The sequence below is a fragment of the Haliotis rufescens genome, unplaced genomic scaffold (assembly GCF_023055435.1).
Source record: "Haliotis rufescens isolate VD_foot unplaced genomic scaffold, xgHalRufe1.0.p SCAF_12, whole genome shotgun sequence".
In the NCBI taxonomy this organism is placed as follows: Eukaryota; Metazoa; Mollusca; class Gastropoda; order Lepetellida; family Haliotidae; genus Haliotis; species Haliotis rufescens.
The window spans coordinates 31,349,235-31,367,933 of NW_025963802.1; the positions used below are offsets into that span (position 1 = coordinate 31,349,235).

Sequence of the window (18,699 nt, forward strand, 5' to 3'; positions counted from 1 at the left end):
AAACAATGAGAAATCAGGTAAGTTAAGTTTTTGGATGGAAAACTTGCAGGGCCACTAACCACCACCTCCCCCTCCCTAAACTTTAGGAATTAAGATTTTTATCTAACATCAAACCTTTGAACTGGTCCCTTAGGTTTCAATAAAGAATATTATACAGAAGGTCACAGGAAAAAATGCTAGTTATGGTTGAGGGAAGATAAATGTAAAACAATAGAAAAAGCCTGTGCAGACTTACAGAAATAGTCAGGCTATTATGTTTATTTCTATAGCTGAAATGACAACAGATTCTACTGATCCTGGGCCATAGATAAAACTTACTCAATACGTCTGCACTAAAGACTACTGACTCCTATTTGGGCCATTCTTATACATATATTTGAATGGACCAAATATATATATCTTGAAATTTCAACATATCTTGACAATTCAGCTATTATCACGTATACTATACAAAAAGAGTGAGTATTGTTTTACGCAGCTTTTAGCAATATTCCAGGAATATTACGCAGGGAACATGGGCAATGGGCTTCACACATTGTACCCATGTGGAGAATCGAACCCGGGTCTTCGGTGTGATGAGTGAATGCTTTAACCATTAGGCTACCCCACCGCCCCTACTACACGAAACAAGTTAAAGAACACACACAGCTGTCTATTGTAATACCTACCAGCCATGACAGATTACCAAGTCAGACGAAAAACCGAGACTTCTTTTACTCCTTTTGAGTAGGGGTGAATGATACATAGGTCACGATACAATACGTATCATGATACATGGGTCACGATACAATATGGATCATGATACGCACATTTACATAAAATCACGTTGAAACTTCTTGACTATAAATATTTCAGAGCAGATTCCAAAGGAAAAGCTAGCTGTAGACACATGTTCATAGTGGCTTTTTTTAGAAGTGAACTTGCAAAGCTAATTACAACAAATTTTGTAATATCTGAATGACAAAAATACTGGGGTGGGGGTAATTAAACAAGTAAGTAATTTAGTTTAGCAGGTACATGATACAGAAGAAACGTATCGTATCGTATCATATATCGATCGTCGCATGAAAACTCACGATGCAATGGTGCGCTGATGTACCTCTATGTCAGGCAGGTCAACAACGAGAAACAGGCTTGTTTCATTGATAAATCATTGTAACACTTCCATATGTGGCACATGCTTCTTGGACATGGGATGAGAGCCAGTTGACTACATTTCTTGGAATTTACTACTACAACAAATATGACTTTTAACGAGTCAAACTATGGCATTTATAATATAAGTATCCATTCCCTGTCAACTTAAGTTTTTTTCAAGGCATCAACAGCAATAATCTGACCGTGGTTGCTGTAAATTAATCTGACAACATTGAATGAAATTTTGAATAAAATATGCTACAAACATAAGTCCAGATATACAACGAACATGTTTTCATAACCGTATATCATCCATAGTGTAATGATAGGACTAAATTTTGGACTTCAGTTTGGATTTGTTTATTAGTATTTCCAGTGTCTTCTGCTCTCAGTGATCAGCTGGTAATGTTGGTTTTTTTGCGATGAGGAAAAGAACATTGTGTCAGCATTGATCAGTGTAAACAGAGCTCCAGATAAGCTGCGTATCTGCGTAAAATACACCTCAGAAATGCAGAAATATGCAGTAAAATAAAATCCAAGCGTATGAAATACGCAACGAACATTACAGATACGCTACAAAAATAAAACTTGTGCTGTATAAAAATATTGTGAAGTAATCCTGCGTATTCGATTAGCAAATCAGCAACTTATTTTGAAATTATATACGGACATTCCGTCAACTTTGCCAAATGCCAAACTCCACGATGACAGTTACATCATGATCATTTGCCATCACACTTTCTTGTGGAAGTATCGTGGTATTTTTGAGTCCTACAAAGCTCTCGAACCCACAAGACACCAATTTGCAGGGACTAGATGAATAGTGTTTTTAAATATTTAACTTACATACCCACATGTGTAAAAACTAGTGGGTAACAGAAATTTGAATACCCAGATAGCATTACTGATACCCAATGATTTTAAAATGCATGGGTAAAATACCCACAACACCAAAAGCTTATCTGGAGCTCTGTGTAAAACTTGAATTTACTAAAAATATATATAAATAGCTGTATTTAAGGGGGCAATAGCGAGGGATCACTGTATTGATCTTGAATAATAAGACAAATGGGTCAGTTGCACTCTTTTATAAGAGAAATCCATGGAGGACAAGTGTATCTCTGATTGTCAGTTCTGTGGATGTAACATTTTACTGAGTTTATTAGCTTGATTTTGGGCAAGTACATTGTAAAATAAGGCAAGTAAGAATGTTGGTCATACTTGCCTTTGGTCAAGTAACATTTTTCATAAATGTTCAACCCCTACTGGTAGGCAAAAACTGGGCCACAGATTTATCATGATATCAAATCAACACTCCAACACGTTGCCTGTCTGAAATATTGATATCAGTTAATCAATTGGCTTCCATCTGTGCATGAGCAGAGATTATGTACAGCAATGTTGACACATGACGTAGATTGGAAATCTGTGACAGCACCGCTTCCATGAAATCAATAGGGTGGGTAATAACACCTAACTTTATCATGTTGTAAATATATATCGGTCTTATAGATAGGAGAAACTGTATCAGGCTTCTCTCTCGTGTGATCAAGACAAGTTTTGTGTGACAATCTTTCGCAGACATATGATAGAGTTAGAGTATGCTTATCGTAATAGGTAACTGATGGGATCAAGTAGTCAGACTCACTGACTTGGTTGATGCATGTTATCGTATCCCATGATGTCAATCACTGGATGGTCTGGTCCAGACTCGATTATTTACAGACCACCGTCATATAGCTGGAATATTGCTCAGTGCGGCGTTTAACAACAAATAAGGACTGTAACGAGATTGATATAGCACCAGCAGATTATAAATGATTTATGTCATTCATAGACAGTTGCAAACTTTGGATTCAGTGCCTTTTTGTAAGTATTTTATGGTGATATTATCCAAATGATTATTAATAATATCAAACCTGGATACTGGTTTGTACATTTTATAACCCATTATCAATTCTGATATAACTGCAGCTGGTTATCCGAGAAATCCTGACGGGTCTAATGACAATTGTATTTAAAAAAATATTCAAGATCGTTATGCTCAGCTGAGACAACACTGAGTTGCCCATGTGAGGGGTGCATGAAATGAGGTGCCCTATGTGTGAGGGGCACATGTGAGGGGCACATGAAATGAGGTGCCCTATGTGTGAGGGGCACATGTGAGGAGCACATGAAATGAGGTGCCCTATGTGTGAGGGGCACATGTGAGGGGCACATGAAATGAGGTGCCATATGTGTGAGGAGCACATGAAATGAGGTGCCCTATGTGTGAGGGGCACATGTGAGGAGCTAATGAAATGAGGTGCCCTATGTGTGAGGGGCACATGTGAGGGGCACATGAAATGAGGTGCCCTATGTGTGAGGGGCACATGTGAGGGGCACATGAAATGAGGTGCCCTATGTGTGAGGGGCACATGTGAGGAGCACATGAAATGAGGTGCCCTATGTGTGAGGAGCACATGAAATGAGGTGCCCTATGTGTGAGGGGCACATGAAATGAGGTGCCCTATGTGTGAGGGGCACATGTGAGGAGCACATGAAATGAGGTGCCCTATGTGTGAGGGGCACATGTGAGGGGCACATGAAATGAGGTGCCATATGTGTGAGGAGCACATGAAATGAGGTGCCCTATGTGTGAGGGGCACATGTGAGGAGCTAATGAAATGAGGTGCCCTATGTGTGAGGGGCACATGTGAGGGGCACATGAAATGAGGTGCCCTATGTGTGAGGGGCACATGTGAGGGGCACATGAAATGAGGTGCCCTATGTGTGAGGGGCACATGTGAGGAGCACATGAAATGAGGTGCCCTATGTGTGAGGAGCACATGAAATGAGGTGCCCTATGTGTGAGGGGCACATGAAATGAGGTGCCCTATGTGTGAGGGGCACATGTGAGGAGCACATGAAATGAGGTGCCCTATGTGTGAGGGGCACATGTGAGGGGCACATGAAATGAGGTGCCCTATGTGTGAGGGGCACATGTGAGGAGCACATGAAATGAGGTGCCATATGTGTGAGGAGCACATGAAATGAGGTGCCCTATGTGTGAGGGGCACATGTGAGGGGCACATGAAATGAGGTGCCCTATGTGTGAGGGGCACATGTGAGGAGCACATGAAATGAGGTGCCATATGTGTGAGGAGCACATGAAATGAGGTGCCCTATGTGTGAGGGGCACATGTGAGGAGCACATGAAATGAGGTGCCCTATGTGTGAGGGGCACATGTGAGGGGCACATGAAATGAGGTGCCCTATGTGTGAGGGGCACATGTGAGGAGCACATGAAATGAGGTGCCCTATGTGTGAGGGGCACATATGAGGGGCACATGAAATGAGGTGCCCTATGTGTGAGGGGCACATGTGAGGGGCACATGAAATGAGGTGCCCTATGTGTGAGGGTCTACTAGTCCAAAAAAAACGAAAATGTTCAAAATTCTACTAGCCCTTATGATACCTTTAACACCAACGAAACTGGTCTGGGGAAGCGGACTAGTGGTAATTTCCATTTCTGTTTTATGTAACCAAATATCATAACTCCCACTGCATTTCTTTCAAACATAAATATTCCCCTTCTGGTCTTCTTGTCATTTTTTCTTTTGTTAACCACTTCAAAATGTTCACCCTTGACTTTTTTCTAAATCGAAATTTTAGATATTTCTTTGCCATAACAGGGTCAGTGGTCATAAAATAAATATAACTACAATACAAAAACTATCCAAATGGCTACAAAATATTATCATGATTATAGTTGGTGGGGTTGAAAAATACATGACAATATATAACTTTCATAGCAATTGTCATGGGACCAAAACACTGAAATATGCAGACATCATTCAAAATGAATGTGACAGCTACAAAGTGCCATAACCATGAAGTCCTTCAGATTCCACTCTTAAAAGACTTGGGTGAGCTGATACCTGTGAGTAATCCCATGTGAGACGTATCCTTTTCAATTACGGTACGTTTGTCTGATGTGCATGAGGATGGAGAAATGTGATAACACCTTGAGAAGGGTATAAGTTAGGAATAGCATTACTTTTCTTAATGTAATTGCCAATAACACCAACAGCTTTACTTGTCAAACCTAATTGGTGAAGACACAACTGTAGTTATATTGGCTAATCATGCCAATGTACCTTGAAGTACTTTATCCTAGGAAATGGCCGTTCCTCATGTCATATTTGACAACAATATTTTAGGAGCCAACACAATTTCACTAGAAGAAAAATTCAAAAATGAAATACGAATCAGGCACCCGGTTCACTTTTCACTCTGATAGTGAAATCATAAAACATGTTATATTATGGAGAACAGCCCAAATTCTGAACAACCTGGATTTGTTATCCAGATGATATTACTGTTAACAGTTCCGTCCTCGAAAGGGTTTCACTAGATCAGATATGGCTTTGTGGGATCATAATAATGTAACTGCCTCATCTTTTCAGCAGCAGAAACACAGAGACATGATCAAGTACACTCACCTTGATGTCACCTTGAGCATCGGCCAGCTTCTGGCGGAGATCGTCGGCCTCGAACTGAAGCGATTTGTTGTTCTCCTTCGTCTCACACAACAACTTCACCAGACTCTGCAGTCAAAACATTCCGTGAAAAAAATGACATTAAATTTTTTTTTAAATGAGTGCAAATGGTGCAACCAGTTGATTGTTGTAAGCATGGTGAGTTAATGGTGAGTGTGGCAGTTCCAGCAATATCAGGTGATCTTGGGTTCCATTAAACATCCCCGAATGTTCTGTGAGTGAACATCCCAAAACACAATCAGCTGTTGTACAGGACGAATATATCTGGCCAGCCTGCACATCATGAAGACTGGAGCAGATACCCAGAGGTTGATGGCATGAGCACCATTGCAGCCAGGGGATAATGACAGACAACACGCCATTGCAATTAACCCCCATTTCAGCTGCCTCTTGTCACCAGCATGGAACAGGTGATTCCCCACAGGCAAAACCTTGGTAAAAGTTTCAAGGATGTGTCTTACATTTCCATAATTTATTTCATTGTAATTTATCTCTGTGTGTCTTTTTGTTTAATGCCGCACTCAGCAATATTGCAGCTATATGACACGGTCTGAATCGAGACAATCCAATGATTGACATTGTGAGCATCGATCTACACAAATGGGACACAATGACATGCATCAACCAAATCAGCGCGCCTGAAGACCCTATCCTATTAGTTCATATTAGGTCATACAACAAGCATTGTCAGGTCATACAACAAGCATTGTCAGGTCATATGACAAGCATGGGTTGCTGAACACGTAGTCTAGCCGGATCTTCACAGGCGTTATGTTTGTCATCAGATTTAATAATGAATCTCTGCGACACACGTATAGCCACAGACATGATAGACACAATCTGATCCACAGGCAACTCAATAACATGATCACATTGGTGCATGCTAAAATGCATGACTGCGTTATTACCCTGATTAATTGACCAACATGTACAATCAGTGTCAGTCACTGTCAAACACTTTAGCTCCCAACATATCACAAAACATCCTGCAATATAATAGCAATACAGATAGTTTGCCAATGCACAGCAACTACAAAATACAAGTTCAGGCTGGTAGACTGACCAGTGTTTGACACAGACTGAGGCCACATGACCTAGCTGAGTTAGAGGACTACCTGATTCTGCATGTCCATGTAGTATCCTGCGTCATGGTGGTTGTTGGCCTGGCCGGCCGGAGACTGTGGCAATGCAATAAATACAGTGAGACACAGAGACAATTTATATGTGGGAATATTGTTAAATACTGTAGTCAGCCATAGTCACTATACATATATGACAAATAATCAAGTCTAAGCATGTCAAACAAAAGGTTGACAGCATGAGCACCAAATCCTCATTATATTGAGGCTCTTACAACAAACCCTCAGCTCCAGATTCCCCACAGACATCTTTCATATGCATGGAGTTGTCAGAATAATGAGATCTGACTGGCCTAAACATGCTAAATGATCTTGATGAATCACGCCTTGGAGTTGGAGGGAAATAAATTTTTCAGCGGGAGAATAAATCCCTTATACCCTGCCATGAACAAGACAGGCTGCAGTTGATTTCTGCGAGGCAGCATATATCCCTTATACCCCGCTTCAAAGTAAAAAGCTGCACACTTTTTCCGAGTCAATGTAAGTCCTTTGACATAGCATAAGTTATCTTCATCTCAATTGAACAGCTGTTTTGAATTTGTTTTAATTCTTTTACAATGTCATATTAAAAGATGTCGGTAAGATAAATTGGTTAAAGAGGGATCACTCGTGGTACATGGAGTTTTATGCATCCTGTGCTAGGTTTTATACCACGAGCCGGAGGCGAGTACCATGTACTCATTTGCCAAATTTTAACATGTTTAATTGCTTCATGACTGATCATAGACAATAGATTAAAGACAATGATAATCATGAACATGATGAACAAGACTAGAAACATTTTTATGAAAGAGAATTTGTATTTCAGTTTGGGCACCAACTATGCTCATGCCATTTTATTTACTGCCATTTTCTATTTTCTCATTTCTACTTTTATATGAACACAATGAATGATGAATAAGACTAGAAAATTATAAAAAAGTTAATTTGCATTTTATCTCTCCTTCATATATAATCTGCAACACAAACAAGTCTGCAAAGGTCTAGAAGAGCTATCAACATGATCAACTGCAACAGGCCTTGAAAAATTGTCTATTGTCATAATTATCAGAATTTCATTATTTTAAAACATGTCAATTTAAAAAAAAAAATTACTGTCATAAATAATTAATACAATACTACTCAAATGTTTGGTAAGTGTCCACAATGGTCCAGGTTTGGACTGATTTTGACCGATTGCCTGGAGTTGTTTTCATACCAATAGTATTCAGTATTGCCACACTAACAGCTTCATTCAAACATAAGTACACATTCCATCAATGGTTTTTCCTGTGTTCGTTTAAAGTAAGAAAAATATAAGTACCCCTATCAAGGGTTGAGTAGTAGACCCAAAACCAATCATGAATGAAACATACTAATTTGAACACATTACCTCTACCAACCACGAAACATAAACAACAATGAACAAAGCTTCAAGACACTCACATTTCCCACAAGTTGTTTCTTGAAAGCCTGGTAGCGTTCCCGGAGCTGCTCGGCCATCAGCTTGAACTGGTCGCGCTCACTCCGGCACTCGTCCATCTCCTTCTTCAGGATCATCAGCGCTTCGTTCTTGCTCTCCAGCTTCCGCCGGCAGATCTGGAACTGAAATACAGCAACCAATGACAGGTTTCCTAATGTAGGAGTGAGTCAGGGTTTACTCCACTCTTAGCAATACTCCAACAGTATGACAGTATAACACCAGAAAGAGCTTCACAAATTGTACCCATGTTGGGAATCGAACCCTGTTTGTCGGCAAATGTACTTATGTGAAGCCATCTCTGTCAACATCAGAGCACAACCTTATTACAAGCACGCTGATACTTGGAACCTATTCTATCCTGTATCTTCCTGGACTGTATAATTGTAGTTGTGCAATATACCATACTTCCCCTATTAGATGCCTGTGTGTCTATTTATTTTACACAAGCCGTTGACCTACCATCTATTAGAGACATGGCGTCTTTCCTGTTTAATGCTGGCACAGTGGCAACGCACTATCTTACCATGCTTACCCAATCCCAAATTCTAGGCAGTTCTACAAACTGAAGTGCCATAAATTAATATGATCATCAAATGATGGACCCGACCTCTATTAGAGACATGGCTTCTATTTTTTGGACAGAGCGTATGGCCAAATCAGAGGCCAGCTTGCATTGGAACCCTGGGGTCTAATAGAGGAAATACAGTAAGCAGTATAGGACGATGAAACCCATGGTCCCAGGGTCCACATCACACTACCATGACACAGGACCATGACAAGACACAACAGACGTGCGTAGTAGTTTGTCAAAGTGATGGAGTTGGTGACTCGAGCATGTTTAACCACGAGCCTGAAACTGGAGTCGGTATAGACTAGTCAAATGTCCGCCAGACTAGCAAGCACAGCTGATACTAAACACTAAAATCCATGTCAGGTGACATATTCCAGCTGAAAGACTCAAACAGCTTTGGTACAGACTGTGTTCAAATCCATGCTCAGTGGCCATTGTGTTGTAGACATCAGAGTAACTCCAGAATGTGAGTGAGTGAGTTGAGTTCTCACTGCAATATCTAGGAACATCAAGAATGTGCTTGTTTGGCTTAATGCTGCCTTCAGCATGGTCAGCGTTCAAGGTACATGAGGGCGAGCTGTAAATAATAAGTCCAGACCACACAAACCAGTGATTGAAATTATGAGCAACAATTTATGCCGTTCAGGTGTTTGACACTCAATCAACCAAGTCAACCATTAAGCCACCATAGATTGAAGGGGACCTAAGTTCTCCATGATACCCAGTGGTGCTTCGCTTGACAAGCCAATACGTCCCTCACTGCCCCTATAGCCATTATAGACCCGTGAAGATTCTGGGATAGAATAGGTCTTCAGCAAAAGGCGACTAACAGGATCGGGTGGTCAGACTCGCTGACTTGGTTGATACATGTCATTGATTCCAATTGTGTGGATCGATGCTCATGATGTCAATCACTGGATTGTCTGGTCCAGACTCGATTATTTTACAGACCGCCGTCATATATGCGGCGTTAAACAACAAACTATAGCCATTGTATCCCCTTTCATAATTCCTGATATGGACCACTACCAGGCCAGCGGTAGAAACTAACATTTTTAGTCCACTAAACAGACTTGGCAAGCACTAGTGCCAATTTGTAATGCTGCAAGACCCAAAATGCTGAGAGATATATCATTGAGATTCAAGGAAATTCTCCTTGCACAATGCTTCAAAACATTATTTTCAAGAACTGCCCCTATCCACACCTCAAGGTAGATCTCAAGGCTCTCCATGTCCTCGGGGCCCAGGAGACTCCTCTTCTCCTCCCCTCTGTCCTGTAGTGGTAGACTTGCCATTGGAGCAGTCAGTGCAGTGGGTGTGAACATCGGCTTTTGTACACAGGTAAACGATGACCTGTACACTTGAGGTCATGGAGTTAAGTCTTCATGATTATTAATATCATCTCCTTGTTTGAGATTCACAGTTCTTAGTGTGGAATTCCCATGTTCAGACACAAAATACACAAATCCTTCAGAAATGATCCAGCATGCATCAACATGATAAATCTTCTTTACTATTATCACTGACTTAGTTGATCTGTAGAATCTTTCCTAGATTAGCAGGACAATTAGAAAGAATGTCTGATGCAGGAACTTCCGATGTATGCACCGCTCCTCTGTTCAGTTCAATCAGGGAACCATCTGATGTGAATCAAGAACAACACCTTGACAATCACAGCCTGTCTGTCGTCATCCATACAAGCAGGATCTGATATCTCCACTGGCTGACCTTGATGTTAACTATCATCAATAACACCGGCCCACGTCAACCCTCCAAGCTGTGCCACCCAGGAAACTCAATCAAGGCACCACTCACAATCTCAACACATTGAAGACATTTACCACAGGGTCCAAGACTTGACGTAAGCATGCTCTTCTTCAACATATTGGAATACATTTTCGCAAAATGTACACATGGTACGTAAAGTAAAGAGTAATATCTTTATCTAATATCTTTGAAAGCTCTTTCTGTGGGCAGTCCAGCAACATGCTGTTGTTCAAAATATTGGATTATATTTTCACAATATGTAAATGACAGACGGTAAAATTGATTCATTTTTTTTATTTTTCTGTTGGCAGTCCAATGTGCATGCTGTTGTTCAGAATATTGGATTATATTTTCACAACAAGTAAGTAAAAGAAGGTAAAAAGTAACATATTTTTATGTTCTTTACATGGCCAATCCAGTGTGCATGCCATTGTTCAAATATTCGATCATATTTTCTGAATATGTTTACGTTGTAGGTAAAATAATGTTTTTTTATGTCTTTTTTTATGAGCCGTCCAACACGTCCACTGGCGTCCAGTTGTTCCAAATATCAAATTACACCTTTACAACATATACATGACATAAGATAAAACATTATGCTGTGTGACGCTGTGTCAGTGGATGTCCAAGCACAATTCAAGGTAAGCAGTACGAAGCCCATAAGAGAATTGTATGTGTGAAGCAAAGCTGATCAGAATATATTTCATAATACTTCCCAGCATGGTTACCATGGATACTGTTCCACCTGTCAAGCACATAATTATACATATATTCACCACTGTCTCTTCAACATGTTCAGGGTCTAATGTTTCTGCTATTGTTATGCATAGAATGTTGAATAGCCAATAAACATGGTTAAGATGGGAGCAGACTGTGAAAGACATAGTATTTCCAATTGATTTTGTAGGACACATTGTAGCTAAAGCTTACATGAATTGTTCTGGAATATTGGCAACATTAGAATCAGTATTTCCATTTTCCATTTATTAAATTACTGTTTTTTGACTGATGAAATCTGTTTACAACTCAGAATTACACATTTTGTGCCCGAATGAAATAATGTAAAACGTGCCTCCCCATGGCTCGGAACTTACAAAATTACTGTATTCGAAGTACATGATAAGCGCCCCGCTCTAATAAGCGCCCTCCGTGATATTTGCTAATATAATTGTTAGTGAACAATCCCAATTAGCACCACTTCCGATAGATCAATGTACACACGACTTATTTATTTGTGTATAATACACACTTGTGTGTTATATGCACCCTTAATTATGGGCAATTAAATTCTGGAAAAATGTATCTATCATGTATAATACACACAGACTTTTCTTTTGTATCATTTCAGGCTGTCAGCAGAAACCACAAAATTTACGGTCTTTGAACTCTGTTTTTTTTCACCAAAAGTATATTCTGATAAGAGCCCCCTATTTCTAATTTTGAGAGCGCCCTGGGCGCTTATTATGTCGAATACGGTAATTTACTCAGGACATAATCTATCCTTTGTCAAAGATCAGAGGGTATTCTCCAAGTTTCTAGCGCACGATGCTCCATATTTCCTAGGCTGGCTATTGGGGCTATTTTCACTATGCAATTGTATTGCAATAGCTGCCCACACTATTGAAGTAGGGCAGCTATTGCAGTATTATTGCAGTAGTTATCAACTATTGCAATAGAATTGTGGTAGCAGTAAACCAACTTTAAGGCTTGATAATCATGACAATTATATTAATCAATGTAATAGAAATGAATTACCGTATTCGACGTAATAAGCGCCCTGGACACTCTCAAAATTAGAAATAGGGGGCTCTTATTAGAATATTATTTTGGTGATAAAAAAATACAGAGTTGAAAGATAAATTTTGTGGTTTATGCTGACAACCTGAAATGTTTATATACGAGAGATACATTTTTCTGGAGTGCGTATTATACGCAAATAAATAAGTGTTGTGTACATTGATCAATCAGAAGGGGTGCTAATTGGTATTGTTCACTAGCCAATATATTAGCAAATATCGCCGTGGGCGCTTATTACGTCGAATACAGTAAGTATAGATGACAATCACAAAGATGGCCATTTTCCTCCCTGTCGCAACTCAAAGAAAAGTAGCTCAAATCTGAAGTTGTCGTAATCCTTGCTAACAAACCACACAGACAGGTTTGATATTAGCATAAAATGTATTATTTATAACTAATTGCAACTATTGAAACTATTGATAGTTATGCATACTATCAACGATACTATTGACATTTTGTAAATTCCTATTGATATGGTTCTATCACAGGGCAAATAATTGCAATAGTTCAATAGTTTGACATATCGTTACACTCCTAATATTTTCAATCTTCATTGCCTTCTGAAACATCACTGGCAGTCCTAGCCTGAGTGAGTCATGTTTTATGCCCCTTGAAATATATTTCAGTTATATCATGGTGTCTCAGCTTGATGCTGAAACCCATGAGCATGAGATTGGTGCTGTGTCAAACATCATGGTAATAAAACCTAATCAGAGGTTTCTGATTAGTCTCCCAGGCTCGAGAGAGAAATTTTAAAATTTGGCAAGTCTAGACTACCTCAGCTCTATGAAATTAAGGATTGTATTAGGCTCCATTTGGATTTTATTCTTTTTATTTTGTAGATATATATTCTTAAATAAGATACCTTTATCATGCCTATTTCACGGACTAAATGTCAGTCTAGTTTCTGATACACCAAATGGGCCCCAACTCTACATGACCCACGAAGATCCGGGGTAGAATAGGTCTTCAGCAACCCATGCTTACCGTAAAAGCTGACTATGCTTGTCATAAGAGGCGACTAGCGGGATCGGGTGGTCAGGCTTGCTGACTTGGTTGATGCATGTCATCATATCGTTACCCGTTAGAATCATCAATTCAAGGTTTGTACAGATATGGAACATTACATTCCAGGGCCTTTTAAAGGCTTTTCAAGTGTTTCAAATGTCATTTTCAATGCTTTTCAAGTGTTTCAAATGTCATTTTCAATGCTTTTCAAGTGTTTCAAATGTCATTTTCAATGCTTTTCAAGTATTTCAAATGTCATTTTCAAGGCTTTTCAAGGGTTTCAAATGTCATTTTCAAGGCTTTTTAGAAGGGTTATTATATCCCGCTTACTATATATTAGTCACCAGACCTATATACAGCAGTATGAACATCACAAAGTCTCCAACAAGATTTATTTCACAGCCAACAAATAAAATAAATAAGTCTGTCATGATTTCTGTCATTTTGTAAAAATTCAATGCTTTTAAAGCAACTTTGATGATTTTCAAGGCTTTTCAAGGTTGACACAAAAAATTCAAGGCTTTTCAACATGTTCAAGGTTGACTTTTTCAAGCTTGTATGAACCTTGATCATGATGCCAGACATGCAAGCACTTCCTGGGGTTGAAAAAGATGGAACCTTGGTGCATGTAGTCATAAATACTAGGTTGCATGTTTCAATAATAGTCTGCACTAGTGCATGTTTTATATAGTAGATTCGAGCCCTTGAGTCTTTCAAAATAAAATTCATTTCTAGTCATTACTTAAAGTATTGAGTATTTCTTATTTTGACTGGACATGATAGTTCCAGTTTCTCTTTACTTGTACATATGTTGAGGACTGACATACTTATGTAAACCCAGGACAAAAAAACTTTATCCCATGAAATCAATCATTTAAATGAAAACAGTTTGACACAGCAAGTCGTACATGAAGATTGATAAAGGCTAGCAAGGTGAATGTGACCCATAGTGGCCTATAGCGATAGCGTCCTTGACATGTATGTTACCATGGCTGCAGTTAATGTGTAAATCAGTCAAACTTGTGCCCAATAAGAACTGATTAGAAACAAAGAAAGAAATGTCAAAGATGCAATGATTCTGATATTGTTTAATGTCAATCAACATTGACCATCATTTTCTTGTAATCCTAATATTTTCAGTCTCTGGGTGATGAGATTCAACATCAACACAACTGCAATTCGTTATCATACTTTTCAGTCAAACTGTCAAATACATGGACAGATGTTTCAGTCAAATTATTAAAAGAGAGAAATATTTAGGCATTTTGTAACTTGTCTTAGTGAATCAGGCAATTTACAAATTGACTCATTTTACACATTGACAAACCCCACACTGAAAAAAGTCTCGCCATTCATTTAGCATGTTTAGCAGACGATGTAGAGAAAGAATATTTTATCTATAGCCGAGCTGATCGGGTTTTTTCAGTACGGGGTATGTCAGGGCCAAGGTTGTCTATGGAGGACTGTGCACAGCAAAGGGCTTAATGAGATGAACAAATGTATGTAAACGCATTATACCATCAGAAAAAATGATGATGGGTGGGCTGACAGGTGCCATGGATTCAACGTGTTTCGCGCGTGGTATTTGTGTCCACAATCGAATAAACAAAAAAATCTGTAAGTAATGGTTCAAAATCTGAGCAGGGATTTTGGTTTGGAAAAGAAAAATCACAATATTTGAGCTTCTGAAGACACTAGCTACAAAAGTATGGCCTCGATTTTCTTCATTTATGTCTCATTGTGTAGCTAAATGTATTGGCTTGAAATGAGTGTATAGTTTTATGGGCTATTTAGTGTTGACATTGTTGAATTTGTCACAAAACGTACTTAGTGAGTTGTCCCCGGTACATCCCTTTCCTTTTTTATAGTATACTGACATTAGGTGTGACAATATTGTAGCTGCTATTTTTGCGTTACAAGCCCCTGTGGTACCACTTCAACTTACAACTTTTGAGACACTACTACAAGTCTAAGTAAAGTGAACTCCGAACGTGCAAAAGTGTTTTGGTCTACACAAACAGCTCTAAATACAACTAAAGCGATTGGAGATATGATATTGAAATAATGTTTCAGTTCACCATGTTTTTTTCCCTAAAAATATCACAATATAATCATAAAACAAATATTGTCTCTATAAATTAAGTTCTGTCATGTCAAACACAATCTACATGAGAAGTCTAACATTCATATCAACCTACCTTTCAATGATAATTGTGTTTGATTGGATAAAAAATGGAGCGTATTAAATGAATATGTCACTATTGATTTGATCGAAAACAGGACAATGAATGAAGCGATGTGTCAACAGATAACATACGTACCTCATTTGCCAGAAGTTCATACTTGGTAACCAACTCTTTGTGGTCATATTCAGACATTTTCGCGTAATTAAGTACATTCGGCCGTGTATACTGGCTTTTAAATTGAGGACAAAACATCAAATCGACACAACAACTGTGTCAAGTACACTGTCACTGCCACCGGAGTCGGCCATCTTGAAACCAATTCTAAGGGAGGTAACTCTCCAGAGGGATTGGTTGAGGATGCCCGCGTGGAACGGAATCTCTCATGAAACAATAACATTTGAAAAAAGAAAACAAGAATATATGTTCTTCAGTTTTAAAATAAGTAAATCACAAACTAAGACAAATGCAAAAATAACCCATTTAACTGTTTTCGTCTTTCCTAGTTTGGGCTAATTTTCGCCCGGGTTTTGCAGAATTCCGCTGTACAATGCTGAATTCGTAGAAGAGAATGCAATACCGCACTATTTTTCATATTTGAAAATTTGTGTAAATATACAAAGTACAATCAAGACTCGTAAAATATGTCACTTATGTTTGGATGATGTTAACATGGTTGAGCTGTTCAATCCTATGGTCACTGATGCGCCATAAAATAATATGACTGGGTTGTATTTCCGTCTGTACAAAAACCGATCACGATTCAGAACAAACCTTGAAATTACCAGTAGTCATAATTATCTATTGTTTGTCGTGTATGTTGGGAAGGAAAGTGCATCCATGCACACACTATATTTTTAAATAGTACATGTGCATTTTGGTGTCGCCTGAATCATAAAAAAACAAATGTTATTGCACACGAAAAACAAATGTGACTGTTAACTTCATATCAAAGTTATGTCAATCACATCATCACGGGTTAAACATAGGTGGTATGTGGATTCTTTCCTATACTGAATGATAAATATTACATGCACAATAATAAAAGTCCTGGGGCGGTCGGCTAGCCTAGTGGTTAAAGCGTTCGTCTCGCCGAAGACCCGGGTTCGATTCCCGACATGGGTACAATGTGAGAAGCCCATTTCTGGTGTCCCCCGCCGTGATATTGCTGGAATATTGCTAAAAGCGGCGTAAAACCATACTCACTCACTAATAAAAGTATGCGTCATGCATTTTTTTTTACCTCAGTGTACTTACATTTCATTTTCAGCTCCCTGAGGAGTATGCAACCCAAGCTGCCTTATGAAGTGGTAGGTTTCTAGTCACACGTCCATCTAATCCTATCATCCTATTCACTGCTAGGTGTGTTTCCGCGTTTTTCGAACAAAGTCTCTTGGCCAAGGCGACACCACATGTAACCCGTGTTTCTGTTTCGGGCAGGAGCGAAGCAACGGGAACTCTCGGGAATGACGAGCACGTGACAAGTCTGATTTGTGACCTCTGTGCAGTACATAGGCACGTGCCTCCGGTCTAAAATGAATACTTAACATAAACTGAGCCGCAATAGAAACCATACCTCTCATTTGATTTCATCATATGTTTCATTTTCAGTTGAAAATATCTTACGTTAGAGATCTTATATTCCCCAAATATAAAAGCACAGGAATGTTCTAACTCTCAGGCACAATATAGTAATAATTTAATAAGTGGAGTAAGATTGAACACTATATATAGTCTTTTGAACCAATTACTTTTTATACAAACTTATCCAGCCATAGATTACCTTTTACAAACCGCAGCAGGAATGAGCGATGGTTAAAAAGACATAATCAAATTTAAGAACAGTTCTTTCATTTACAGACATTGCCTCCTTCCCTACCGCACGCTTTTTCGGAGTCAATGAACGTCACGTGACATAGCACCAGCTAAACTCCGTTTAATCGAACAGCTGTTTTCTATCAATTTTGAATTTGTTTCAATTCTTTTACAACGTCATATCAAAACATGTCAGAAAGATAAATTGTAGCATTGTATATACCTCTCTGATGTACAGACTGTCGTCATATAGCTGAAATATTGCTGAGTGCGACGTTGAACAACAAACAAACAAAACTAGTTCTGAAGCTAGCATGAAGCGGGCATTGATACCGCTGTATTCGCCTTGATATTAACTGCATTATTGAAATCTCCTTAAAATGAAACCTAATTTTAAGTGCCCGCTACCGCTAAACCAAGATCTGAGGACATCCCATTACAGGTCACGTCAGAACGACCTTTCGCGAACTTTGACCGAACAATTAAATGAATGACAAGAAGTCGACATTAGCCAATCAGAAAGCAACTTGCTCGAGCTTTACGACACTAGTTTCAAACTAGCGACTTCCATTCCAGACTGCGCTTTGATTAACATCCTTCAAAATTTGGCAACTGGACGAATGAAAAATGGGATGTCTCCTGGATGCCCGAGATTGTGTGGCAGTACTTCTCACGGGCTATGGAAAGTCTATCCGTTTCAAATATTAATCCCACTGAAGCGAGAGACGGAATCAGCCGTGCAGCCCGTGACTATATCCTTCGGAACACCCCGTGTTAACCTTTTCGAGGCTGCATGATTAGAAAACACACTCCGACTGTCATTCTCCTACCCAGAGTTCCAGCATGGTACCTCTGTCACAGGCCCGCTGCATGTGACGACTCGTCACGCATTACTCAGTCCATTCAAGATATTGCATATGTGTGTCACCTGTTTCATTTTTGACACACATATGTCATAGAATGTCAACTTTCGTTGAGAAACTATCCTAAAACGGGAAAAACTATTCCATGTGCGTAGTAATCCTTTGTTTACATTGGTTGTACGGCTCCACGTGCTGTCATCGAAGCCATACGGAAAGCTAGCGATACGGCCACTTTGATCTATAAATATATATTGTCATGCACCTCACTGTCACAGTTGTGATAGCACATTTGTATATTTATGCAAATTAATATGTTAAACGCACCGAGAGGCTTGCATTAGGCCAGTCGCCTTGTTTACAAACAAGAGAATGTTCCCGTGATATGCAAATTAGCCTGTGGCAGTGGTGTTATGCTA

General features: G+C 39.2%; 1 protein-coding gene across 4 annotated transcripts in view; it reads right to left on the reverse strand.

Moving 5' to 3' along the window:
- Positions 1 to 17,129, reverse strand: part of LOC124117340 (coiled-coil domain-containing protein 149-like) — a 31,424-nt gene extending 14,295 nt beyond the window's left edge. For 2 of the 4 annotated variants that reach the window (XM_046479169.2, XM_046479160.2), the window contains exons 1-4: positions 10,056 to 11,328; positions 8,243 to 8,401; positions 6,794 to 6,856; positions 5,622 to 5,726 (exon numbers count right to left, since the gene is read on the reverse strand). In XM_046479169.2, coding sequence (XP_046335125.2) covers positions 5,622 to 5,726; positions 6,794 to 6,856; positions 8,243 to 8,401; positions 10,056 to 10,175 — 447 coding nt within the window. In that variant the 5' untranslated portion in view covers positions 10,176 to 11,328. Of the gene's footprint in view, positions 1 to 5,621; positions 5,727 to 6,793; positions 6,857 to 8,242; positions 8,402 to 10,055; positions 11,329 to 15,743; positions 15,960 to 16,862 lie in introns of those variants that run through there. The other 2 variants (XM_046479185.2, XM_046479176.2) reach the window with 2 other exon arrangements.
- Positions 17,130 to 18,699: the final 1,570 nt, after the last annotated feature.